Source organism: Oreochromis niloticus, linkage group LG15 (assembly GCF_001858045.2).
Source record: "Oreochromis niloticus isolate F11D_XX linkage group LG15, O_niloticus_UMD_NMBU, whole genome shotgun sequence".
In the NCBI taxonomy this organism is placed as follows: domain Eukaryota; kingdom Metazoa; phylum Chordata; class Actinopteri; order Cichliformes; family Cichlidae; genus Oreochromis; species Oreochromis niloticus.
Genome location: NC_031980.2, coordinates 20388102 through 20416038, shown reverse-complemented (window position 1 = coordinate 20416038; position 27937 = coordinate 20388102). Strand labels below are relative to the sequence as shown.

The 27937-nt window shown below is 41.0% G+C and overlaps 3 protein-coding genes and 1 pseudogene across 3 annotated transcripts in view; 3 read left to right on the top strand and 1 right to left on the bottom strand.

The window, feature by feature from the left end:
• The window catches only part of LOC109194820 (uncharacterized), a 183095-nt gene that overhangs the window by 41223 nt on the left and 113935 nt on the right, over nt 1-27937 (top strand). The gene's annotated exons all lie outside the window — the stretch shown is intronic.
• The window catches only part of LOC109194817 (uncharacterized), a 71463-nt gene that overhangs the window by 3726 nt on the left and 39800 nt on the right, over nt 1-27937 (top strand). The gene's annotated exons all lie outside the window — the stretch shown is intronic.
• Nucleotides 4852-27937, top strand: part of LOC109194813 (uncharacterized) — a 40439-nt gene continuing 17353 nt past the window's right edge. The window contains exon 1 of the mRNA XM_025898679.1: nt 4852-5109. Within this exon, the coding sequence (XP_025754464.1) occupies nt 5049-5109 (61 nt within the window). The 5' untranslated portion in view covers nt 4852-5048. The remainder of the gene's footprint in view (nt 5110-27937) is intronic.
• LOC112842553 (uncharacterized) lies at nt 25257-25375 on the bottom strand (annotated as a pseudogene).

The following is a 27937-nucleotide window of genomic DNA, read 5'->3' as shown; positions in this document are numbered from 1 at the left end:
AACAGATGACAGATAGATTAATGTTAGATAGAATCATAATAATTATCTCATCACTGTTGTCCATGTGTCTGTATCTTCTTGTCTTCACTGTGCAGGCGGATCCTGAAGTTTCCTACGCTACCATCAGCTACAACAAGACCACGAATAAAGTTCAGGTAAGATTTTGTCTTTATGTATTATTTATTTATTTACTACATTCATATACAGTATATATTTTTTTATTTATTTGGTAACATCAGTAACAAGAGCTCACAGAGAGCACAACCCCCCCTGAAGGGCAAGGGCTATACATCAGCTATTACAGCATGCAGACTTTTTATGGATTGTTTATGCTGATGTGAGCATAGTTAACTGAGTCCTCCTGCAGCAATCATGTGAGTAAGTACAAAAAATTTGATGGGCGACTTGTTAACTGCAAAACAGAACTTCATAGAACTTGGTGGAGAGGCTGAGCATGGGCAAACAAAGAATACGTTTTTTCAACAATTTCTTTGAAACTAAAAATAATGTATTGAACACAGAAGCATGTGATCTCTAAGTGCTCTTCCAGTACTTCCATCAAAGTGCTTATCCACTTCAGGGTCACAGTGTTATGTCACTCTTGTTTTCCAGGTTCGGGGTGATGATGAAGGTGATGCAGTGACTTACAGCACCGTGAAGGCTCATTCCTCTTCTGCTGCAGCCACTGCTGATCCCAGCAGCCTCTACTCTACTGTTAGTTTCCCAATCACATAGCTCAAGTTGACAAAAAGGACTCGCATTTAAGTTAAAGACTAATTTTGTGTTTGCATACAACAGATTGATAGCAACATACTAATTAACATAAACTATTAGATAGATACCATTATTATAACAAACATTTGGTTTCAAATCCAGAATCACGTCTTTATATCTTCCATTAAAACTATGTAAATAAATGTAAATAGAAATTTTCTTTTCTTTATGAAATCAGACCAGTGTGTTTCCATAATGTGATCCAAGTGTGAATATCTAAATGTATCCACATAAGCCTTGTATAGATATTAATGATATAGTTATAAATTTATATTTTACGATATTTTACAGGAAAAAACTTTTCTGCAAACATTTGTATATTATTAACATATTTGCAGCTTAACAAAAAACTAAAAGTTGTTCCTGGTTAGTTCAGCAGAAGACATGTGGAGGTTGAAATTTCATTTAAACCCTGCTTACACTTGCAGTTCAGGTTAATTAAAAGCATTAAATTTACCAAGTAATGATGGCAGCTGACCTACTGAATGATTCCCAGCATCCAGTGTCACCAAGTGTTTGTATCTGAGTTCTGGAGTAATGCTGAGCCTCATTTCATACAGATTATTTCAGTTACGGACTTTTGGTGTCCATTTTAATGACTTCACTGTTCCAGTGTTTCAGTTTTTGAAGTCTTCTTATTATGTTTTTTTAATTAAGAGTTGGTGTCTATTTCTTTCTGTGTTTTAGGTCCCTTGAGGTTTCCCCTGTCTCATCTACATCCTTTAACCTCTTTGTTATCATGTTTAGTGCGAGTACTGGCTGTAGCTTTAATTTTTTATTTCCTGTTTTACTTTGAAGTTTACTTTTCTTTCATGTATCGCATTAGTCCTACTTTTTATTTTTGTTATTTCTCACTCTGCCCTGATTGTCTTCATCTGTGTTTATCCTCAACCTCAACTAGTCCTCAATGTATATAAAGTCCTGTCCTCCCCCTTTATCTTTCCCTCATCATTTGTTGGATCTTGTGATTCGGGTTTCTTCTTTAAGTTTTGTTCAGTTCCTTCCACATTCATCCAATTTTGTTTTTGTTACATTTTAATATGAGCAATTTTTAAGTCTACTGTTTTCTATTTTATTTCTGCACATAAATAAACATTTATATCTTGTAACCCATTTTTTTTGTTATTATTATTAATACAAATTTATGCTACTAATCTCTTGTCACTATTATAACTAGCATGAAAACCACCTGACATTGTGTAAGTCTGTGTTGTCCCAATAGCTCTGATACGTATAAGGATTTTCTCAAAGGATTTCTATATAGCCTCTTGATTTTAAAGCTTGACTTGATGAGCAATAACACTGGGATTTACCACTGTAAGGGCAAATTTCTTTATTCTGTGTATTGATAACATATTATAGCAATATCACTTTGTCACTTAGGATAGCTTTACATCTGTGTCTTATGTTTCCACACACACAGTGAGGTCATTGTGAGGAGGTCAGAGAGATCCAGGCGCCGTGTGTGGGGGTGTTGGACAGAGAGGTAGTGGGGGCCTGGGGTTTGTCTGTGGGAGGCAGGGAGGTGACGGCAGGGTTGTAATTCTTTGAAGGGAAAGTTTTCCACAACAAGCTGAACTGAAGGTATAGACTCACGTGAAGTGTTGTGGAATGTTTTTATCTGTGTGTGTATATAAGAGATCAGGGCGGCGGCCATCGTTAGAGACCTGTTTGGCGTTTGACCGGAGCGTTTCTCTCCATATTGCAACATGTAATTAAACCCACTTCAAAAAGACACTCACCAGGTGTTTGTAGTTTATTCACAATTTCCACAACACCACACAGCCAGCCTGAATGCATTTTAGATGCATCCTGAAGCTAGATCAGTTTAGTTGCAAAACTCATATTTTGATGGTTAGTTAGTTTTTCAATAGTCCTCCTGTTTAGCCAAATAAAATAACTCTCTTTGCTCTGTTTTTCCTGCATTTGTGTCCTGTTCACATCGACTCTATGACATTCACTTGTCAGTCTTCTTTTCATTAAATTTAATTTAATTTAAGTTTATATATATCTTTTAACCCATTTGTTTAACATCTTTCTTTATTGAAGAGAGATATTTTATATTGTATGAAATCACTAAACTGATCAACCAAAACAATAAAAGCACCTGTTTATTTTATTATTATTTTATTATTTCATTTAGGTCTTCTCTGTGCCTGAGTGTCTTATGGGTCCAGAATGACCACTTGAACTGTGTCGACTGTAGGCCATGTGATGGTGCCTGTGGACTGAACTTTTGTAGTGCATTGTGCAGATTGTTGGTCAGACTGGGATCTGGGGATGAAATTTTATAAAAGTCCAAACAAACAGGAGAAATTTATACAAACTAGAGCAATATATACAAAACAAGAGAAAAGGCACATATTAGAGAACAAAGTAGCACAAAGGACAAACTACAAACTCCCTTTGCATTAGTAATGTCCACTGTTTCATTGCCAGCCTTTAGGATTGTTAAAAATCAATTTTGACTTTAGGTCAGGATATGAGATGGACGAGGGAAATTTTGAACAAAGGGTCACAGAAATCCTCAACAAGGAATTAGGAAAGAGTTTCAATCCCCTATAGATGTCAAGGGCTGTGACAGCCAATAGAAATGTTGGATTCAAATACAGACACAATAGACAAGTCATTGCTCTTAAATAAATAATTAACGACTTTATTTAACATGAAAGACTTGGCTAACAGGTGAGTTTCTGACGGAGTGGAGGAGTGAGAAGCCGAGATGTCCGATTTTGTCCTTTCCAGAGTCCAGAGTATTCATAACAGCAAGAGATCAGGCCGGTGAGTGTCTGATGTGAACCATGAAGCAGAGTTGCTAATACTGAGCACAGGATGTGGATTACTGTGTCGAGTATTGGTTCAACCGGCCAGAATCACGTGATCGGTGATGTCTGAAGCTTCATCCTCTACGTCACTGCTTCGGTACCTGATTCAGTGGTTTATAATGACGAGAATCACTGTCTGGATTTGTGCTGTGTTTTGGTGTGAGAAATAGCAAATCAGTGAGTGACAATGAGAGATATCGAGTCAGCAAGAAGAGAGGAAGTTCTGCCTATTGCTAAATAACAACCAAGCAGAACAACCTTATGTGTTATTTTACCCATAAGCAATTCTACCCCCAGGTGATACAAACATACAAAAGAAATACACTATACATATAAATTAATCCATTCACTGGCCAATTACATAACTATGTCGATGCAGGGACCTCACAGCACAAGCATTACTCTCAACCTACTAGAAGAGTGTGTTTTACATCATTATACACAATGTATTTTTATCTATTATGTTTACAAATGTTAATAAGTCACAAGCAAAGGGAGAAGACACTATAGCACATGTTTAAACAAGGAAAGTTTATTAATCAGAATTATTAATTAATAAAATAGAACTATCACATAATATCAAACAGCAAACAGCAGCTGTCGGCTCCGCTTGCTCTACAGCTCCAATGAAGCAGTTCATTTTCCTTTCAAGCTGCTCATCGTATATTTGGCCACTAGATGACACCAAAGAGCACTTTGTTGAAAAGCTTCGAATAATGAACCTTTTTTCGATACAAGCTTCAGTGCTTCAGAAAGTTTCATTTGGCCATCACTAGCAGAAACACCAGAAAGCAACTTTCTGATTTATTACATTTTAGAAGTTATAGGGTAGATTTAGTGAGTGCGGTTGCAGGGTGATTTACTGATCTAATATACTGATAACTGCAGTATTTTCCTGGCTGGACCAGTGCCTAAAAACACCCCACTTCAGATTAACAGTGAAAAACAAGTCTTTCAATACACTAGAATATCTTATCTGTATATTTTCTACAGCTGTAGCTGTAAAATCAAGTCTCTCTTAGACACCTAGAGTCAAACTGTGGTGACCCTTCAACTGTCTGTTCCTATGTGCTCTCAGTTTTCTGATATTAAACGAAGGAATGGTTTTAATTAAGCTAAAGCTACATTCAGCTTTATTAAAAATCTTCACACAATCAATTTCCACAGTAATCTTTTTAGCTTAAAGGTGTCAAACACCAGCAATAAGTGCACCAAATTACAATAATTTCTTTTTATTCTAAATGCCGTCATGAATTTGAGATTTTTGAAAAGCTGATACACTCCACCCATGAAACATTGACAAGAAAAGGAAAAAAGAGGAATAACTGAAAATTGCTAAACTTGTGGTCAGTGTATGTGACAGGAAGTGCAAACAGTCTTAAAGAGTCAACAGTTCAGAGACTGTGACAGTCGAGATCGAGAACAAGAAAGAAGTGAGACAGAAGCACGATGGATGAATTCAGATGGATTCAAATGTTTTCATGTCTGATGCTGATGATTCAGATTGCAGGTAAGAATACAGGAAACAGTTTTAATAGCTGTATTTTATCAATATTATTAGAATCACAAACCTTTACAGTAAAAAAGACAGCTGAGGATCCTGTGTTTATAAACTTGTGTCTAAAATGATCTTCACTTTGATTGTAAAAACTGCTGTATTCTAATTTATTTCCACATTTTTCTTCAATCTTCTCAACAGTTTTTGCAAATGAAAAATCCTTTTTTACAAAAGTTGGAGATGACGTCACTCTGCCTTGTCTAAATGTGATAGATGAGCAGAATAACTGTGACGGTACTACGTGGACCTTTATTTCAAGAAATAAAACAGCAGCAGAGCTGATCACACTTGGACAGATTAGTGAAAAACTCAAAACTAAATCAGACAGACTGAATGTTACAGCGAGCTGTTCTCTGCGTATAAAGAAGCTCACGATTGAGGATGTTGGTCTTTATTCCTGTAAACAATACCAATTAGGAGAAACAGAGGGTCACAAAATTCTGGTTCATCATTCTTTATTTGATCTCTCTGTTATTACCTGTGAGTATTTACATCAAAATATTTTCATCTCAAACTCTTTTTTTAAAACAATAAATATGATGATTGTAATTACAGTAATTCAGATCATTTGTCTGCTTTGTGCTGTGTTCATCTCAAGTTATTTCATTTTGTTTTACAGTGAATGAATACGAGGACAATGATAGGATGACATTAAACTGCTCTGTGTTGACGTATGGAAGGTGTCGTCACACAGTGAAGTGGCTGATTAAAGGTCACGATGTGGACAAAGAGAACAACCAAGTAGTGACCTCACACACTGACTGCTCCACCACCGTTTCATTTCCGAAGTCTCATTTTATTCATTCACCAAAATATCAGTTACTGAAGTGTGAAGTGACTGATACTAAGACAAAGAGAGTGCAGCAGTTTACCTTCAGTCAGCAGCCCTCAGGTGAGGAAACGCCTAAAATATTTCCTTCAATAAACTTACAAGCTACATACTGTGCAAAAGTCTTAATCTTCACAAAAAAACCCCAGAAAACTGTAAGGAAGTTTAGTAATTATACGCTTCTATTCTTTTTACAGATTTTTTTCTATTGTTGAAAGTCATTATTGTCTCTGTGGGTTTAGCCGTGCTTACAATAACTGTTGTCACAGTTAACATCTGGACAAGAACTAAAGGTAAATTTAACAATGAGAAATTTGAATGATTTTGAATTTTCATTTTAAACTGAAATCAACTTTCTCTTTTTTTAATTTCAGTTAATAAAGCACAGACGGACAAAAACACAGTAAGTACAATATATATATATTTGCGTTTCTGATATTTGTTATTTAGTAATAACTGTAGATGAAGTTCATGAGATTGTTTTGGATTTCTTGAGGTAAATGTGGTTCAGCAGAGGACTGAGAGCCAGAAGTTTCTAATAGGAATGTTTTTTGTTTGAGTCAACGAGCTACGTGCAAAAAGGGAAATAGCTGAATTTTAAAAACATGAAAATAATAAATGCAAAAAAGTCAGTAAGATGAGGCGACTGACACTGAGAAGAGAAACAAACACTCAAAAACACAAAAGAAACCAGAGGTAATTACAAAAAAAGACTATTTATTTGTCTGAACTCACAATCAGATATATTTGTTGCTGTTTGTTTGCCACAGATAGATTATGATAAAGAGCATGTTGTAATAAACTGTGACAGAAACAGCTATGACTCATTGTTTCTGTCAAACCCCACTGATCAACAACAGTAACCAAGAAGAGAAAATGGCTGTTATTATATAAAAAAGATTATAAGGGCATTTAAATATAAATGGTGGTTTTTGTGTTTCAATTTTCCTTCTATTTTGAAGGTGTGTATTTAATTTTTAATGTTATCTTGCTGCATTCCAACAAATTAATCTTTAAAGCCAGATGTTTCTTTGAAGGATGCTTGATCGATGTGAATAAAACTCGTAGCAACGAACTTAACAGCTTTGAGATCCCTTTCTGTTCCCCCTTTTTTGTATTGCATGCAGTGCAGTATTGCTGCATTATAAAAGTAATTGTGCAGCGCAACAACACGTCTGACATGAAACATGAAAATGCTATTAGAGAAACAAGGATGCAAACAAGCATTGCACAATTGCGAATGAAGCTACATATTGCACCAGACTTCCGTACAAACAAGGACATATAACCTTTGAGATTGTTAAAGACAGCAAACTGTGACTGTCTCCCTCTGTGAACATATGTGAGGCTGTTTATTCAAAGTTTGGATGTGTTTGTTTGTCTTTTAAGCTCTCTGTGAATTCGATTCTGAGGTCTGAGGAACAGACAGATATGGGAGGATGGATGGTTGTTGGTAGCTTAGAGAGGATTTTATGAGGGGAGATGTAAAGTGCCAGGAGGTAATGGTAGTCCAAAAGCCAAATGACAGAAATGTAATATTCACCTCTGATTCATAAAGTTCCACACAGAGCAGTTAGATATATTCAGACACACAAACACATGTTAAGTGGTTGTGGCTCACCTCCTAGGCCACCCCCACCCCCATTTCATACAAATCATCCACTGATTGGAAGGTTGGTGGTTCGAGCCCTGGCTGCTCTACTCTGTATGGCAAAGTATCTGTGGGCAAGATACTGAATGTTAGATAAAAAGCACTTATATGTAGAAAAAGTGTTTGTGTGAATGAGGCATGTTTTATAAAGTCAAAGGAGTTTGCAAAGAAAAGCGTCTGGACTTCTTTAAGTTGCTTGAAGACGTTTCACCTCTCATCCGAGAAGCTTCTTCAGTTCTAAGGTCAAATGGCCGAGAGTCCCAGATTTAAACCCAGTGGGAGTATCCCCCCAAGGAGGGACAAAGGACCCCCTGGTGATCCTCTAATCACATGCGCCAAGGTGTGAAAGCGGGTGTGAAACCTGGCTCCACCTTGTCATGTGAATTCCTGAGGTCAGATGGCCCAGGATGTGAGTGGGTGTTAAGGCGTCTGGGGAGGGAACTCAAAACTGGATTATAGATGGCAGACAGTTGGTGTCGTAAACCACCGCCTCTGTTCAAAGACGGTCGCTCACAGTGGACATAGATGGCCTCTTTGAGGCCATCTATGTCCACTGCCTCTTTGTCCACTGTGAGCGTCCACTGAAGTTACATATATTTAAATTAATCAAAGTCAGCATCTCAGGCACATTTTGTTTGTTTTTACACGTTTGTATGTTAAATAACGTGTCAGACAGCTTCACTTTTGTTTCTCAGGTTCAGGATGATGACAAAGATGATGCATACAGCACTGTGAAGGCTCCTTCCTCTTCTGCTGCAGCCACTGTTCATCCCAGCAACATGTACTCTACTGTCAGTTTTCCAGCCATATAGTTCAAATATTATACAAAAAGGACTTCAAAGGCAATTTTTGTTTTGATTTCTCATGGAGAAATTTGTTAGCAATATGCTAAATGGCTTAAAATATTCCTGTTAGATTGCCTAAATGTGACACAGAGATGTGCAACACACTCTTGAACTTAATATGTCTAAAAAAGAAACACCTGTTACTGTGAGAGTGCCGGCTGTATTATTGTCCTATAGAAGAATGCTGTTTTCTTTTGTCTTTAAATATATCAAAAAATTTATTTTTGCATTTTTGTAATGAAAATATAGTTGATGCCTGGTTTATTTTCACAAGGTTATGAAGTGAAGACAAGACTGGGTGGATGGAAAACATACAGCTATTACACCAGATACAAGGCAGTTTCTCAATATAAACTTTGTCTCTCAGTACATGGTAAACTTTTGTTGTATGAAACCAAACCAGTGTCTTTCTATCTAACCACAAAAACTTTACATAGACATTAATGTTGTGGGTAATTAGAAACATATGGTGGTTAAAATTTCATTGCAAATCTGTTTGTTGTTCTTTTTCTAACTTTGCTCGGTGTTTCACTATGGGAATCGCCTCAGCGTGACTAACTACAGAAGCTCCAATGACACCACGTCTGTCTATGACAGACCTGTCGAGCCGTGCTCCGGGCTCCGCCCCCTCATTCTAACGCAGCTGACCAGCTCCTCCTAACTCATTCTCGCTTTCTTCCCGTGAGAAACCACTTTGATCTCCTTCAGCGCATCCAGGCTAACTTGATTAGCTGCTTAACAGTTCTCAGGCGTCCCGTGCAGGAGTACGTCGCCGAACGCAGTTTTTCCGGTTCCAGTTTGGATCGTGCTGAGTAAGTCCTTCGAAAGAAGTGTACTTAGAGTTACACTGTGGAACAGCAACCGTGTCAGGCGAGCTGTCCCAGCGGTTCCTGGTTTTAGTTAGCGAGGTAGCCGACGTTGTGTAACTCGGGCTAACGCGTTACGGCGAGCTGTTCGTTCAGTGTCCGGCTAGCATTAACTTGCTAGCAGGCCACGAACCACATTAGCGTCTCACTAGCATTAGCTTGTTAGTCGACCTAGGGTTCGGTTAGCATTAAGTTCCTAACAATATTGGCTAGCGGAGTGCAGCTAACGTGTCACGACGAGCTGACTCCTGCGGCGACTAGCTTGGATTTAACTCCCGCTGCTAGTCCTAGCTACTTATGGGCTAACGTGTCGAGACGAGCCTGGTGTAGCCTAGTCTCACCCCTTTCCGCTAACCATGTCTACGGCTCCTACCCCCGCCAAAAGGTCGGAGCCGAAGGCCAAAAAGGCTGCATCCTGCCCGTGCCCCGCATCATGCGGTGCCACCATCTCAGGCAGGGACCCTCATCCAATGTGCATCATCTGTATGGGTGCCAAGCATGCTCAGGCTTCACTGGCGGACCCTCAGGGATGCCCACACTGTGCTTTGATGCCAGAGAAAGCCCTGGAAAGGCTGAGAGTAGCAGTAACGAACAGTCAGGACCCCTGCCTGTCGGGCGCTACTGCTACGAGCGATATCCGTCATCCGCGAGCCTCCGCAAGCTGGGCAGACATGATGGAAGAAGAGTCCCCGCTCATGCCCCCATCATTCGAGGACCTCCTCAATCAAAACGTGGGCGAGCCGGGTGGCGAGGACGCGGAGGGCGATGCCGACTCCGACCTCCTCGACCTGGAGGACATGGATGAGGAACAGGAGGATGACTCTACCTTTCCTCCCCAGCAGTCCAGGCCACCGAGTGGGGCTGAAGTTGCACCCCCGGTGGACAGTAATTTGTACGAGGTCTGCAAACGGGCTGCCGCCAAGCTAGGCATCCCATGGCCAGCCGCCCAGGATGCCGAAGGGGCAGAACGCGACCTGTATGACGGCAAGAGGCTCCCACCAGCCTTGCCGCCATCAAAGCAGCTTCTGCCAGCAGTCCCGGCCTGCGTGAAAGAAATGAGTCGCTACTGGTCAAGCCCTTTTAAAAGCAAGCTTCCGACCAAGGGCTGCTCTAAGCTTGAGATCCAGGGGATGGATGAACTGGGGCTGACCGAACCCCCAGCAGTGGAGCCTTCAGGGGCGTATCACCTTCACCCTAACCGCAGGGCAATCTCAGCTTCTTATAGCATTTCTTTGCCCAACAAGATGGATCGCCTCACGGCATCTATTTATCAAAGGATGTACAAATATGCTGCACAGTCAGTATGCTCGCTTTGCAGTCACACTGCTATCAGCATATCAGGCAGAAATCCTAGAAGACATGGGCCGTCAGCTTGACTCGGGTTACCCAAACCCAGCCCTCTGGGATGAAATCTGCGTGGTTAATGATCTCATTCTTCGCTCCTCCAGGGGAGCAGTCCAAGGGTGTGGCCTTGTTATGAGCCTTGCAGTCTCGGGTGAGAGAGCCTTGTGGCTAAACCTGTCAGGCCTAGGTGATGCTCAGAAGCCTGAGGTAATGGATGCAGCCTATGACCCAACCAAGGGTCTCTTTGGCCCAGCCCTGGATTCAATGAGAGAAACAAGCACCCGCAGAAAGCAGGAGGGAGAAGCATTCAACCTCTGCTTACCCAGAAAACCTAACTCTCAGCCCCAGCAGGTGCCAAGAGCTGGCTTTGCCGCAACAGCAGCAGCTGTGAGAGGGAGACAGAGTGGAGTCAGAATGCAGAGAGGAGCAGGAGGCCAGCAGTCTGCCCACCAGGCCAAGGTAGAGAACCAAAGACCTTGGGGCAAGCATTCCTTTGCAGCAGCTGCTGCAAAGAACAAGCCGTCACACCCCGGAGAGGGGAAAACGAAGCGGTCAGCCTAGCACACCTGCAACATTCTGTGTCACCGATCTCTTCTCCCCCAAAGAGAAGGAAGGGAAGGTGAAGGGGTAACCAAATCAATCCGAGGTTCAGGGTCTCCAACAGTTTCCAATTCACCAGGAGCACCCTTTCAGTCTCCTCCTCCAGTTCAGGGAGGACAGACTGGTGGACAAATGGCGCAGTGTCACCAAGCACTCCTAAGCACTCCGTCTGTGTCACCAAGCACTGCCCAGAGTCACCAGACACTTCACTGTGTTTGGGGGGTAATAAAAGAAGTAAAACGTGCATTTCTGCATCCAGGCAGTTTGCCAAGGGCAGAATGTCCCCCCAGTTTCAAAATAAAAACAAAAGAAAATCACTGCCATTTGTCTTTGTTCCCAGCGAGGGGAGCTCACGCTCTTCCCGAGGGGGAGAGCCCCAACTCCTTCCAGGAGACAGGGGTGACGTCACGCTACCACGTCTTCAGGGGCCCACTCGCAGCGCGGCTGGAGCGGTGGCATGCATGCGCAGTTCATCCCTGGGTCTTGTCAACCATTTCCCATGGTTACGGACTGCAGTTTGCGGTAAAACCACCAAGATTCAGCGGAGTGTTAGCTTCGGTGGCCAGTGGCGATTCAGCGAATGTGCTGGAGGAGGAAATATCCTCCCTGTTACACAAACAGGCGATCAGAGCGGTTCCGAGTGAAGAAGCTCAGCAGGGCTTTAACTACAGCTATTTCCTCATCCCGGCACTGTGTGTTTTCTCGCCAGCGCATCCCTGGGCGTGGATGCGCTGGCCCATCCATGGCCAAAAACTCTGCTGTATGCTTTCCCTCCCCTCAGCCTGATCTCCCCTACACTGATCAGAGTGAGGGATCAGGGGCTGTCACTGATTTTGATAGCTCCACGGTGGCCATCCAAACACTGGAGAGCAGAAATCCTCCAGCTTCTGGTGGACGAGCCATGGCCACTGCCCATCCGCAGGGACCTTAAAGTCAGTCGTTTTAGACGCCCTCTCCCACCACCCCTTTGAGCCTATTGGGGCAGTAGGGTTGAAGTTTCTCTCTCTTAAAACCACTCTGCTGTTGGCTCTAACCACAGCCAAGCGAGTTGGTGAATTACAGGCTCTGTCTATTCACCCCTCTTGTCTACAGCTGGCCCCGGGACTCACTAAAGCACGCCTGAGGCCTAACCCTGCCTTTGTCCCTAAAGTGTTGGAAACGTCATACAGGTGCTCTACAGTTGAGCTCCTGGCTTTTCACCCCCCTCCATTCTCTTCAGAGACAGAGCAGAGGCTGAACACTTTGTGCCCTGTGCGGGCGTTGGGGACTTATGTTGACAGAACAGCCGGATTCAGGAAGTCGGATCAGCTGTTTGTTTCCTGGGCCTCCCCTGACAAGGGCAGGCCCTTATCACGCCAGAGGCTAGCTCATTGGATTGTAGAGGCCATAGCTCTGGCTTATAGATGTAAGGGCTCGCAGGCCCCCCCAGGACTCCGAGCTCACTCCACTAGGGGTGTGGCCACATCCTGGGCTTTGTTCAGAGGTGTATCAGTCCAGGATATTTGTGAGGCAGCAAGCTGGGCTACGCCACACACGTTTGTCCGGTTTTATCGGCTGGATGTTGCACAGTCATCTCTGGCTCAGGCAGTGCTGGATTCTGGTGCCTCAGGTTTGACCTGAGATCCTGGAGTAGTACTGGAGCGTAGCTTTGGGAGCTGGCGCAATCCGGGAGTGGGCCATATCTCCCATAGTGAAACACCGAGCGAAGTTAGAAAAAGAACGTTGGGTTACCTTACGTAATCCCTGGTTCTTTGATAACAGAGTAAGGTGTTTCAGCAACACTTCCCTCCTGCTTAGGCACGGAAAGAAATCTGCTTGGAATGAGTTAGGAGGAGCTGGTCGGCCGTGTTAGAATGAGGGGGCGGAGCCCGGAGCACGGCTCGACAGGTCTGTCATTTTGCATCACACCAACCTCCCCTCCTCCCATTACTCTCAGCTGTTCTCATGTGTATATATACACCTGTGCTCTAGTTCTACTTCTTGCCAGGTTGTTTACTGTAGTCATATAACTCACAGCTTATTTACAATATTTCTGTTTTTTACATTTATCTATAAAATACCTAAATATACTTTCACTATCTCTGGACCCTTTATCCTGCTTTGCTCACACGACTGTAAAAGGCAAAACACTACAGCTTTACAGTATTCATTTTCACAAGGGGCCACATGATAAACTCAGACTATTTTGGAGGGTAGCACCAATTGGCTTATAAAAAGATTGAATACATTTTGAGTAAAGCTGAGTTCAGTTTACTGATGCAGCCCACAGGCATAACTACTCTGTGAAAGGCCTCAGGTCAGATGAATTAGGGGGTCATTATCACCACATTTTACTGAAGCAAACAGCATCCTGTATTCTTTCTCTCTCACTCAAACACACAAATACACACATAAATTCAAAATGTGACTATTTTAGTCAGTGGAATTTTAAATGACTGATTACTTGAAAATGTAATCCATACTTAAAATGTATACTGCATAAAAAAGTGTGTTAGTTCACATGATAAAACCATGAATTAAACCTATAGTGGAACTCTTAAATTGTGTCCACTTTACCATTACCCTGTGAATATAAGCACCTTAGTGGAATGTAGATGGGTCCCTCACAAAATCTGGGCTATGACGATTGATGCAAAAGAGATACTAAAACGTCATGTTTGACATATATTTCAATAAAATAATCAATTTAACACACTTCAGTGGGCTGAATACATTAAAATAATGTCTGTCTTTAATTAATTCATTCATTAATGACTTAGATAAACAATCTGCTGAAGTAACAACTATGATAATTATTTGAAAGTTAACATTAACTTACTCTAAAGATCTGACATGACTCCTGACTTAAAGTGGAAATTAAACACTAAATGTATAGAGGCTGTGGAATTACAGGGATTATTTTATATAACCATCATCTTTGTCATTGCATTAATTATCATTTCATCAAAGTGTTTATTGAAGCTGCTGGCATTATGTTATAATTTATATTATAGGGGTTATCATAATCAAATATTAACATGTTTATTATAGGTGCAGTTACAACTACTTAAATCGTTGAGTTAAATCTATAATCTTAAAAACTCATAGGCTGAGTATATTGTTACAGTAAAATAGTAGCTGAGCAAAGGCCTGAATGTATTCAGCTTCTTGTGGTATTTGAGTTTGCTTAGTTACAGGTGATGGAAGGATGTCCAGTCCATGGTGACCTCAAAAGGCCTTAGGTCATCACCATATTCGGAAGAGTATGCCACAAGGAGGAACCTCTATGTTGCACTTAATTCTTAAAATACATGAATGTTCTGTACATGCAAATTATGTGCTTGTAAACGCAAGAAGGGGCGTTACAATACCCTGATGTTATAAAAGCAATCTAGAGTGTATTTTGGGCAGAGATGTACAACTGTTTTGCAGTTTGCACCTCTCCACGCTGCATGCATTCATTAAAATCAATTGTTTGAACGGCCTTTTCTGGACTATCATTGTTTTACTCTCATCCTCAATTTCGGACCCGTAACATTTGGTGCATTGGCCGAGGGTTGAGGGAGAAAAGGTAGAGGTTGAGACCGAGAGGGTCCAAGGTGCTCAAACAGGCAGACACGAGTCAGTGGTCGAAGTGAGTGGACATAAGCCGGCTTATTCAAAGGTAAGGCACTACCTGTTGAATTATTTCCAAACAGTGCTGAATTGGTTCTGACAAAATTGAAAGTCTACTCACTGAAAATTACTGGTGAAAGTCTGTTTTGATTTTGGTGAAAATCTCATGAGAATTGAAGTTGAAGTAATGATAATATAAGGTTAAGTGACAGTACTGATTAAAGGAAATGCAGTTGGACTGCTAAGGAAAGAGAATTTAAAGTAGTTGGACTACTGAATTTAGGAATAGGTCATTTGAAATCTGTATATGGTCATACAGTTATAATTGAATATAAAGCTGGGCTTGGACATCAATACAGTCGGTTTTGTGGTTTCATAGGATGTCTTTAAAATACAAGTAAATTATTCTAGAACGGAACTGTGGGAAGTTCTAAGAAAGTGCATTGTCGGAAGGTGACGCTTCCAATTTGTCGGTGACGATCGACATCTTCCTCTGGGAGGGATAGTTCACTTGGCAAGTGTGGAGAACAACGACGCTCCTAAATAGCTACTGATTGGATCAGTTTACCGTTTGGAACGGTTTATGCACTTTGTTTGGGTAATAAAGGTTGGACCTTGGGCGTTGGACGCTTTTAAATTGACTTAGGAACTTTAGCAATTAGACCAGACACAGGTTGGACCTGATACTGGGTCATTGATTATCAAAAACTTGGAGTTTGTCCCTTGGAGGGTTAATTCAAATTTTGTCTAAATTATGTAGGTTGTGCAATTTAAGGCCTTGTAAATATTATTTAATTTATCAGACGTCTCTGTGTTATAATTTCTATGTTTGTATATAGGCTCTGTCTGCCACGGGCACTGCAGCAGGCTGTTTATTTTGAGAGTGTGTCTGTGTCTATGTAAATGAGATGCCTGTGACATATTTAGAGTGACATTTCCTGTTTACTAATGAGTAACTAATGACTGACTGCAGAGACTGGGTTAAGGACGACTTATATTGGTGTTTTAAGGGAAGAATTGCTTTTACTTCTACTTTGTTGGCATTATGGTTGTTAAATACGATGACTACTTTATAATACATGTCTGTCTCATTTTGCATGTGTGCGAGTGGCTTTCAAATGTAGTTTTGTAATGTAACCTGTACACTCCATGGAGGAAACAGACCATGGAGTTTTGGAAGAAGATAGCAGAGATATGACTGGCTTTACGTTTAGTCTTGTGTTGACTCCAATAACGGATGGTCAGACAGGGCTGGTTGAAACAGAGGTGCGTGTTTGCTGTGAAATAGGGGCCACTGACCATGACTCAAAACACAAAGGCTGTGATATTAAAATTACTGTGAGTAACGGTTTGACTTTTGACTAGGGAAATAATATGCTTACTTTTGGGTCTATGAAGATATTTGACCTTCAGTGATGTTATGAGAGGTTTCAGTTTTCTTTTCTTTTTTCTTTTGACTTGCTCTTTCTGATCATGGAAGGCATGTCCAAAATACTCGTATGAAAGCGTATTTTGTGTGATTTTAACTGTGTGAATGCTGTCAGTATTTGATTTGAGTGACTGGGTGATTTGTCTGAGTAAGTGAAAAGGGGAAGTCTGAGAGAGAGAAAGGCAGTGCGTGTGAGACGATTTATGGCGTCTGAAAGAGGTTAGAGCATTTAAAAGGTGTGTATGGAATAAAGGAGTGTGAAATATATTTCTTGTGTGATGAAAAGTAGGATGTGCTAAAGTTTGAAAGTGTTTTTAATTCAAGAAAACAAAAAAAACAAAGGAGTTAGATTAGTTTGAGGAACAGGAAATATTGCTCTATGTACCGGGGCTGCAGCGACAGGAAATAGTGAACAGGAACTGTGCATGCCCATATATGGGAACTGAGTGTGTACAGAAAGAACACAGAGAGAGAGATTTAACTCTAGGCACATGAAGCAAATGAAGCCTTTAAGAAAAAATGAATATAATACTAATTATATGGTTTAGTGTGTCAATACAGGTGGGCGTCTTTCAACTTTGCAACCTTGAGTTCAGCAGCAGAAAAGTAGATTAAAAGAATTGGGAGAATAAGCCAGTTTTTGGCTCGAAATTGTGCGGCTGGATCTCTCACTTTGTCCCTGAAGCGGAGAAGAAGTTCAAAGGACAGTTAATCGCCTGATGAAGACCGATAGAACATCGTGGACTTGAATACAGCAGGCAAACGACAGTGCCACTGATCCAGTAACACTGATGACGACTGACGACCAGCAGCAGCATGTAAGAGTACTGTAACATGTACTGTGAAAATACAGGCTGGGCAGTTGAACAGTGGGATAAAGAATTGTGGAAGAGCACTGGACATTGAGTGATATTTTGCCATGCTGGGACTTAATCTGAAAGAAAGACTGTAAAGAAACAGAGAAGAAGACAACAGCTGAGTTGAGACTGTGTTTGCGGGAGCTTTGAAGCCCGAACAGGACATTGTGCAGAGAGGACCAGTGAGAGATGAAGCTGGACGAGTTTGACTGCGAGAATATAGGATATAATTGGATTGAAAATTGAAACCTGAACTCATGAATTGTTTAGGGATGTCCACCACAGCATAACAAAGAGGTAAACATTAGAAAAGGTAAGAATAATGAAAGAAATAATTGTTATTACCTTAATGAATAGAAAACACACATACAAATTGTTACATGTGAGATTATTTTTGAAATGAATCAGAAGTGAGATAGTTTGAATCTAAAGCTCAGTGGTGAAATGCATAAATTAAATATGAATATATAGGATGCAATGAAGAAACAGCTTACACGTAGTGTACATTAACATGAATACATAGAAATGCAATGAGAAACTCAATGAATTAATTTAATGAAGAAGCAGTTTACACCCAATTAACATAAAATGCAGGGAAGAACACGCTTACATGCATGGCATAATTGGTGTTTCTGACCAGAGACAGAGAAATGGGTTATTTAACCACTGGTGATAATAATGAAAATGTCTTAGTTTTGTTATTTTCAGGAGTAAAGCAGACTTGGACCGGCTCTCCACAGCAGCAGTCGGAAGAAAGTTAGAGGTTAACATCTATGGATAAGTTAAGGCAAGTTTCTGGTTGAATTGTTCACAGCATGATGTGTCCAGGAACCTGAAAAGCAAGCCCCAGCTCCTGGCTGAAGACCAGGAGGGCGGTAATTTAAGGTGGGAAATCAAAATGTGGGTTAGTAACTCGGGGAAAAAGAAAACTGACTGCTTAACTGGAGAGTTGGGAAGAAGTCTGGGAGACTGTGAAGTCATAGATGCAAAATAACATATACCCATACACACACAAACAGAAAATGCATTAACCTTATAAAGACAAGCTCCTGAAGCTTAATGAACAGATATTGATTAAAAACCTGGCTAAGAACATAAGCATATGCAATGAAGATCTGCTTGCTGCTTGTATGAGTGAGAGAATGGTGTGAATGGTTCATAAAATAGATGGAAAAACAAAAGAAAAGTGTCTATAAGAGTGACTCAGGAGTGCTCTTGCACTGAGTGATCAAAACAAGTGATTAGTATAGAAAGAAAATGAAAATAATTCAATAATGTGATAAAGTTTAAACATGTATTTCTTTTGCCAAGTTAAATTGTTGAGATATGGCTGAGTATGCAAAAGTTTGAGAGCTCGTGTGAATGTGGACAGAGGAGCTTGCTGTGTGTGTGTGATTGAGGCCTTAAAGGAGGGGTAGATTGTTCAGAGGTGCAAATTTGATTAAGAGGTTTATAAATTAGTGTTGACATATTGTGAGAACGTGCTTATATGTTAAGGTTGAATGTGAGTTTGGTAAAGTGCTTAAAGGGGGATCTCGTGTACAAAACGGTGTAGCTTTTTACGTTTTGGGTGTGTTCTATGGGTGAAATTTAAGATTGTTGAAGATTTTTGAGGTTGTTGTTTTATTTTTAAAGAGGGAGTGTTAATAAACATGGACATGTTTAAGGGGTTTTGTAACAGTGCACTTATAAAGAAAAACCTGTCAGGTGATTTTGTTTTGTACTTTGATGAGCTAATACTCAGCTCTCTTTTTCTCATTTTTGTTGTAAGCAGGCCTGCAAAAGAGTGGATAACAGCGCTGACAAAGTAAAAGGATTGCCGCGAGCCAATCCAGTCTAAAAGCAGAAAGAACTATTTTCTTAAAAACAAAGTAAAACAAATAAATGAGTTGATGTTGCTGAGAGTGAAGACTGAATATTTGCGAGATAGTCTCCACTGTCAGCAATACCTGATGGTAATGCGTGTGAGTGAATGTGTGGGAATGGATGGTGAATGGACGGACGAGGCAGACCATAGGTTGGACCGACTGGACACTGACAAAAGACTGGACTAAGGTTGGACATATGACTGATAATTGTTCTGTTTTAACTTTTTTTATATTACAGGTTGGATGAAGTGGAGAAACTGAGTATAAAAGGTGATGTTCTGGTTAACACACAGGTTTTTGTTTCTAGGACGTTTCAAGGATGCAGGCTGTGGATGGAGCCAAGAAAGGATTTGACATGATGATTAATTTGATTTCATTCCTTAAATACAGGTTTGAAGGGCCGGAGCATTTATACATAATATGATAGGACTAAACTTTTCTTTTAATTCCCTAACCTGAGTGAAGGATTTTGAGTTTGTAACACATGAGATGTGTCACAAAAAGGGGGTGTTAATATATGCGATTAGCTACATGAAATGTGCTGTTTTAGGGTTACTAAGCAAATTTCTACGTGACCTTTATCTAATAACCTTTGTGAGGATAAACTTGTTTACCGACTTGCTCTCTTGTAGAACAGACAGACTTAGAAAAGGGGAACCTCAGCTCTGAGTTCTGAGAATAACTCTGTTAAGTTGACAGGAAACACGTCGAGACAGCAATATAGGGCAAATGTGTTAGAGCTTGTAATTAAATGTGGGTTTGAAAAGAGGAAGCAAATTTGGTACAGGACGTGCTTGAGATGATCAGATGAGAAAAGGAGAAGGTCAGGAAGAGTTTAAACTAAGATTGAGAAAGTAAATGGGGTGAAAGGGGGTGTAGCTTCAGGGCAGTTCACAGCCTGGCGTAAACGCAAGGTGCTGTCACACAGCTTAAGTTATTTGGTTGATTTATTTTATGACAAAATAATAAGGAAATATTACAAATATACAACACGTTGAGAAGATCTCTTTTGTTATATTTTAGTGTTTAACATGGAAGATGCCTCTCTGGAGCTTCTCTCCTGATGCTACTCCACCAAAAGAAGTTCATTTATAGAGACTATGTCAGCTCCCAAACAGACAACAACAAACCAAGATTAGCAATAAACAATCTAAACATAAATAATAACAAATGAAGAACAATACAGAATCCAAATCTGAACCAAAGAACAAAATAGTGAAATGTGGATTATTGGGTTTTTCTCTCCATATATGAAGTATTTGTAATGTGTATCTGCTAATGAAGGCTTGTAGAGGCCAGTTTATACTCACAAACGAGTGCTCAGCCAGACTGAAAAACAGGAAGCTTTAGTGCACAAGGCATATTAATAAATATAGACACAAAAAGAGGAACTCCCCATATAAACAACGTTCAAAATGTGTGAAGTATAAAGTACCGAAATAACACTATATAAGTCACAGCTGATGATTTTAATGTTAGAGAGCTCTTGCAACTGGCGTCTGAGCTGTGCAGAGGTCTCTCTTAAGACAGGTACTTATGTAGGTTAGCATGAGGTTGAGTTAATTTTATACACAATGCATAACTGTGCTTGTTTAGAGTTGATGTTCTATCCAAGAGGGTTTTAAGCTTCACTGGTGAGAGTGTCCAGGTGATACATGTTGAGGGAAGATGAGAACATAGCAGGTGAATTGCATGCGCGCTTACAAACACACATGATTTAAATATAGGCCAGGCCAAAGGCCTGGACTTGATGCAGCTTTCAACTTTACAGCTCCTAACTTGTAGGAATGGCGTGGAGTGTAATGAATGAATGCAAAACATGCTTACAGACACAATCATAACAGGGGTTTATTTTACAGGGTAATGGTGGACCACAGGTTGCTTTGTTTCTGCTTAGCAACTACTGAGGTAAAAGGTGTTAAAGATAAATATGCAATAAGTGAACAGGAAATGTGTAAGGGTGAGCCGGGTGAAACAAAATGTTGTAGATAATGGAAACTTGTCTAACGGGCATTAACAGTAACCTTTGCATGTTATGTATATGCTTGAGGCCAAAAGAGGCGTAAATCCTGATAGAAAACTTTGAAGTGTGTTTTTTAGCGGAGAGTTAGGCTGACATGGGGATGGTGTGTATTTTACTGGGGTTGTGTTTAATAAGACTAAAAGCGTTGCTCACACACATAAAGAGTATGGAGATTAAATAAAGTTAATATAATGGATAGAGCCCAGAACATGATAATATATAAGTGAAATCAAATGCAATGTGTGATTTCACTTTTATTGGGAAAATAATTAGCCAAGAAATGTGTATTGAACTCTCCACATACTTTGAAACTGCGCAACTCTGAGTGGGCAATGTAATGAAGCAACTGTTACATATTTGCATCAAACTAGCCAACATAGACTCACCACAAAATGATGTAGGATGTTGCCCTGCAGCGGGGGCAGAAAATCATTTGCAAACCAGGGATCTTATGTTGATTATCATATTCTTACTTATGTACACACACACACACATAGAAGGGAAAAATTTCAAAACAAAACAAAAAACAACTTCGCTTAACCTGTCAAGCACAGGAGTAAAATAAAAATCTTTTTGGGCTTTGTTAAAATTTCTTTAGTAAAAGTGTAAAAGGCCAAACCTAGGAAGTTCGGCAAACAGGAAAGTTCCTTGAGTATCAGGAGTTAATAGTCAGGAAACATTTCTCACATTAACGCCTTATATCTGACAAATCATTGACTCATAGATGCAGATAGACATACAAGTGCACATACATCCAGATGTGCATTTAGACATTAAAAGTGTAGAGACATGTACACACAGATTGGCAAACCGGTACAGAGTCTAACTGAAGAGCTTAACAAAGTAGACGTGGCAGTAGGGTTTGTGATTTGGCTTGATATGATATTGTGAACCAACTTTGAATAATGACAGGAACCTGAGATGAACACAGTAAGTTAGTAAGGTGTAGCAGAGAAAGGTTGTTTGTTTTCTATCCCTTACAGGAGAAGATTTCCACTAGAGAGGGACCCAGAAAAGGAGCAGAGACCACTTAAGCATGAAGTGTTTTCAAGTGGGAGCTGGTGTTTTATTGCTGGACCACCTAGAGGACAGGAGGTTATTGTCGGATTTGCTGAGTCAGGGGGCGACTAGAGAGGGTCAGAGCGAAGGTAGTGGACCTGGGAATAGTGTAGTGACGTCTCTGGAAGAGACGTCAAAAGGGGGAATTGTGGAATTACAGGGATTATTTTATATAACCATCATCTTTGTCATTGCATTAATTATCATTTCATCAAAGTGTTTATTGAAGCTGCTGGCATTATGTTATAATTTATATTATAGGGGTTATCATAATCAAATATTAACATGTTTATTATAGGTGCAGTTACAACTACTTAAATCGTTGAGTTAAATCTATAATCTTAAAAACTCATAGGCTGAGTATATTGTTACAGTAAAATAGTAGCTGAGCAAAGGCCTGAATGTATTCAGCTTCTTGTGGTATTTGAGTTTGCTTAGTTACAGGTGATGGAAGGATGTCCAGTCCATGGTGACCTCAAAAGGCCTTAGGTCATCACCATATTCGGAAGAGTATGCCACAAGGAGGAACCTCTATGTTGCACTTAATTCTTAAAATACATGAATGTTCTGTACATGCAAATTATGTGCTTGTAAACGCAAGAAGGGGCGTTACAATACCCTGATGTTATAAAAGCAATCTAGAGTGTATTTTGGGCAGAGATGTACAACTGTTTTGCAGTTTGCACCTCTCCACGCTGCATGCATTCATTAAAATCAATTGTTTGAACGGCCTTTTCTGGACTATCATTGTTTTACTCTCATCCTCAATTTCGGACCCGTAACAAGGCAAATTAACACCATTGAGCCCTGCTCTCAAAGACTGACAGATGTAACTCTGTCTGTGAAGTTGGATTTAACAAATAAGTGCTTAAAGTTTTAAAAGCATGTTTAGATCCATCTTCTGTCATTATGGAACATGACGTTACCTGGTTGGTTCGCTGCGGTCAATTAACTTACATTAGAATATGTTAGCTAACGAGTAACAGAATCAATAACTGGGGTGAATATAAGGATAATAAAACTAAAAAACTCTCACTGACCCGGTTCCAGGGACTCGGGGTCCGTGAGCAGTGTGGACTAGTATTTTTATTATTATTATTTGATGTGTGTGTCTTCTGCTCTGTGCTACTGTTCTGTCCACATTTGTATGTAGGCCGGTGTGTGTGTGTGTATGTGCATGCAGCTGTTCTCTGTGGGCCAAGTTACAGGCACCTTCAGGCCTGGTGTGTGTGGCCCTGCTGGAGGACTGGCCACACCTGAAGTCCTTGCCACACACCTACTGCTGATCAGGGCTCGTCGGAGGAGCACGAGCATGGACGTCGGAGTGGGACACACACATGGGAGTCTAGGGAGCTATGGGGATTAACTGTCAGTGAGTCTTTATTGTTTGGCTAGCTGCACTGACATGGGAAAGTTTTATAAATGAGAACAGTGTGGAGCACAGTCTGTTTGATTTACCAGACCCAAAAGCTAGAGGCACGCAATCTGGCAAAACAAATGTTCACAAAATGCGATGAGCACTATTTCATGCAATAAAATAATCTCTTTTCCTAAGCACAACAAAGTTTTAACAACACCACAAAAAAATAAAATAAAAACTCCAGGCATTTTTTTTCTTTCACACACATCAACCTATTTTCCCTGCGGACATGCTGATGGGATTCCCGATCGTGCGTTGGTAATAAATCTAGTTATGCTTGTGGTGTAATGAACATGTAGTAAGCTGCTATGTTGTAAAGTGGTTGGATGTTCTTGGGGGAAAAAAGGTTATTTAACTGCATAAAATAGCACTAATCGCATCAGCTGATTGCGCTGTTCGCTACACTTGGCCAGATAAAGAAAAAAAGTTTCTCACTGCATTTTGTCAATTCAGTAAACCACCTCTCACTTGACTCAAATTTTCCTATGTTAGTTCGCCTAGCCAAACAACAAAGAACCTTTTATGCTAAAGTGACAGAGTGAAAGTGGACAGCATATCCTCGATTTCTTAACAAATCTCATTGTCGTAGCCAGAGACAGCACAAAAGTGGTCACCTTAAACTGATTTTTAGTTTTGGTATCCTTACATTCCACTCAGTTATTTGTTCTGATATTAGTTAGCTAACATAAACTAATGTAAATCTATTGACCACAACGAACCAATCAGGTAATGTCATGTTCTGTACTGATAGAAGATGGTGCTAAACACTTATTTCTTAAATCCAGCTTCACAGACAGAGGTACAGCTATGACAGGTTTTGGGAGCAGTTAGAGTTAGCGTTGGTTAGTAGCATTAAAAATCCTCTAAGGGCCTTTACACATCAAATGCATAAAATTTGTGTTAACTACACTATGAAATGAATATGAAGTCATGCATGTGGAAATATGGTCACGCGTATATTAGCATTTTTAATCCTTTGTTATTAGTTTTCATGGCTTAGCAATAGACAGCTGTCCAGTCTTCTCGATGAGTGCAGGCTGGGAGTGCTGTGCTCTTTCTGGCCTTCTGATTGGACAGACAGATGCAGCGTGCAGCCTTTGGGCAGTAGCATCTGCTCGTATGTTGCAGCTAACTAGCTGACGGCTCTCCTCTCAACCTCATGCTTTATGAAACAAGTTCCATAATGCATTTTGTAGCCGCCTGTTAACAGGTCCAGTACTGAGCGATCCCATTGAAGAGTGATATCATGCCGCCCTTTCACCTTTTTGGCCCAGAAGTTGAGCTCTTTGCTGACCAGCTGCAGCAGCTCTGAGTGGCAGAATGGCAGGAAGTAGGCAATTTCTTGATACGACCCAGAAACTTGTCCCTCCGGAAAAGACCATTCAGGACTGGTTGAATCACAGTTTCTTTAAACTGTCTGGAGATTTTAATGTCATCGCTTTTGGTAAATGGTAAATGGACTGGTTCTTATATAGCACTTTTCTACTCTCACTGAGCACTCAAAGCACTTAATACAACTTGTGCATTCACCCAATCATACCCATTCACACAAGCACTTTATCTAAGGTTCACTCTCATTCACACTCCGATGGAGTGCATTGGAGAGCAACATGGGGTTAGTATCCTGCCCAAGGATATTTGGCATGTAGACTGGAGGAGCCTGGGATCGAACCACCAACCTTCCCGTGAGTAGGTGACCCACTCTACCACCCCAAGCTTATAGCACCTGGTATTCCCAGGCAGTCTCCCATCCAAGTACTAACCAAGCCCAATCCTGCTTAGTGTCCGAGATCAGACAAGATCGGGCGTGCTCAGGGTGGTATGGCCGTGAGCCATAAGATTTTCTGTATGTCCTCAAGGTTATCGGCCAGCTTGCTGCAGTTGACCTGCTTGGCTTCCTGGCAGAGCTGCAATGTATGCTGGGCTATGTCCTCACTTGCGACATTCAACTTCAATGATGAAGATGGCGTTTTTGCATTCGATTCTTTCCTTTACTGTATGTAAGACGACCCTCATCAAAGAGCTGCAGTATGATGGTGAGGACATCAGGTTGGGCCTTATCCACTTCATCAAACAACTGCGTTGGGACATGCCGTCAACAGCTGGTCAGCTGACCCCCTTCTTTATGTCCCACATATCCTGGTGGAGAGCCAATGAACTTGCCACCCCGTGTTTTCCTGAAACTCGATCATGTCCATACAGATGAAAACCTTTTTAATGTCTTTGTGCATGTAGTGAGCCACCTGTTTGGCCAACTGCGTCTTTGCTGCACATTACAATTAGAGGAGCTGCTCAGCCATGGAAGGCCACACCTTGAAGCTCCTGGTGCGCAGTTCTTGTGCTGATGTTAATGGAGCTGCTGTTACCCCCGGCAGGCCCTCGATGAACTGCTCCAACACGATCTTTGTTAGCATGCGCGGCTCCGACACTGCCCAGAACCTCTGTCTGGTCCTCCTCCAACAGCAACTGCGGCGCCCATGTAAACCCAGAAGGTTTCCAAAAAAGTTTGGGCGTCGTTACCTTCCCCTATCTGATGCAGCAACACCGCCAGTGGGGGAGGGTGCGGAGACGTGGCAGTCTCGACCAACCTATCTAACACGCGCATCTACTGCTCAGCTTGGTCCTGCAGTCTGTCCAGCTGCTCCTGATAAACCGCCGCCTGCTCCTGGTGAATGGCTGCCATCTCTGCCAGCAGCTGGAGCAGCTGTGCTGGTGGTGCAGGCTGGGGGTCAGACATGGCGGCTGGGTTTCGGAACCACTGTGAACACCACAGAGCTTTTAATTCCAGTTGAACCTTTTATTTTACAGCTTGTTAGCAAACTCAGTGCTTTCTTTGCAGCAGCTCAGCCCCAGAGCTTACTCATCGCCATCTTGACTGCTCTGTCTCTGCATGCACACACACCTCCTTGCTGGTCCTCAGCGTCACTACAAAAAGAGGAGCGTTCATTAGTGGAATCAACTCCACCTGGCCCTCAGTCTCCCTGGCACCAACCCTCCACTGCAGCGGAGCCAGAGACCACACCCCTGCACACTCTCTATCAATGACCTCTGTCTGTCCCACAGCTCTGTGTTTTTCTGAGGAATTTCCCGCCTCCTGAGTTCATTTCTTTTGCTGGTCATTCTCGGGAAACAAACGTCTCTTTTCATGTTCCTTCCTGCATGCGTCACTGTTTGCAGTGTTTTCATTTACAGCAGTAAAATACCTTCACACAACACTCACTTTAATTCAGTCGTCTCAGAGTGTTGACCATTTGTGTTTCTGATTTTATCTGGTTGTGGTTATTAGACTAACACCTCCAGAGCTCTGCTGCTGTGGCCACATTCTTACTAAAAATAAAACCCTCCTAAAATGCCATTATTAGATGAACAGTGATGACCATGTGGTTTCAGACTGGTATGCTGTATTTTCCTATAGCTGCAACTCTATAATTAAGCAATCTCTCAGACATAAAGAGGACATGTTGTGGTGGTTGAGGAGTTTGACCTTGCAAGTACATGTTGTTATTTGCTGTCTGTTTTGTGATATGTAAAGAAAAGTGTGCTGCATTTTTGCTGAATATCAAAAATGTGAAAAAATGATGTATATGAGCAAAGGATACAACTTACTAAAGTTTGCTGAAGTTGTAATTAGGAAGTGATGTCTCACTAATCACAGGAAGTACAAATAGTCTTAAATAGTCATTATTTCAGAGACTGACAGTCAAGAACAAGAAAGACGTGAGACAGAGAAGCACAATGGATGAATTCAGATGGATTCAAATGTTTTTATGTCTGATTTAAGTAGCATCTTTATAGATGTCTTTATTATTTAGTGTGGTGAAGAGAGGATAGGAAAGCAGGGAGAGAGAGAAAAAGTGGGGGAAGACACGCAGCTAACTGTCAGGCTGCTGCATTTGGCTTTGTGGCATAATGTCACCTGCTTAGCTTGTGAGCTAAACTAGTGCTCAGGCTAGAGGAAACATTTTAATGACAGGAAAACTAAATGTTATCAATATTACAATCACTTAACTGCAAATTAATGAAAAAGCTGATCATGCATGTTTTAGAGGAGCATTGGACATGTTTATAAGGTTGTTTCGAAAAGTTTCTTCAATCTTCTCAACAGTATCTGAAAATGAAAAATCAATTTTTATGAAAGTTGGAGATGACGTCACTCTGCCTTATGTAAATGTGACAGATGAGCAGAATTACTGTGATGGTACTGAGTGGACCTTTACTCCAACAGAGAAACAGTAGAGCTGATCACACTTGGACAGATTGGTGAAGAAGCCAAAATTAAATCAGACAGACTGAGTGTTACAGCGAACTGTTCTCTGCTTATAAAGAAGCTCACAGTCGAGGATGTTGGTCTTTATTACTGTCAACAATGCAAAGTCAAAGAGAAACCTGAACCCA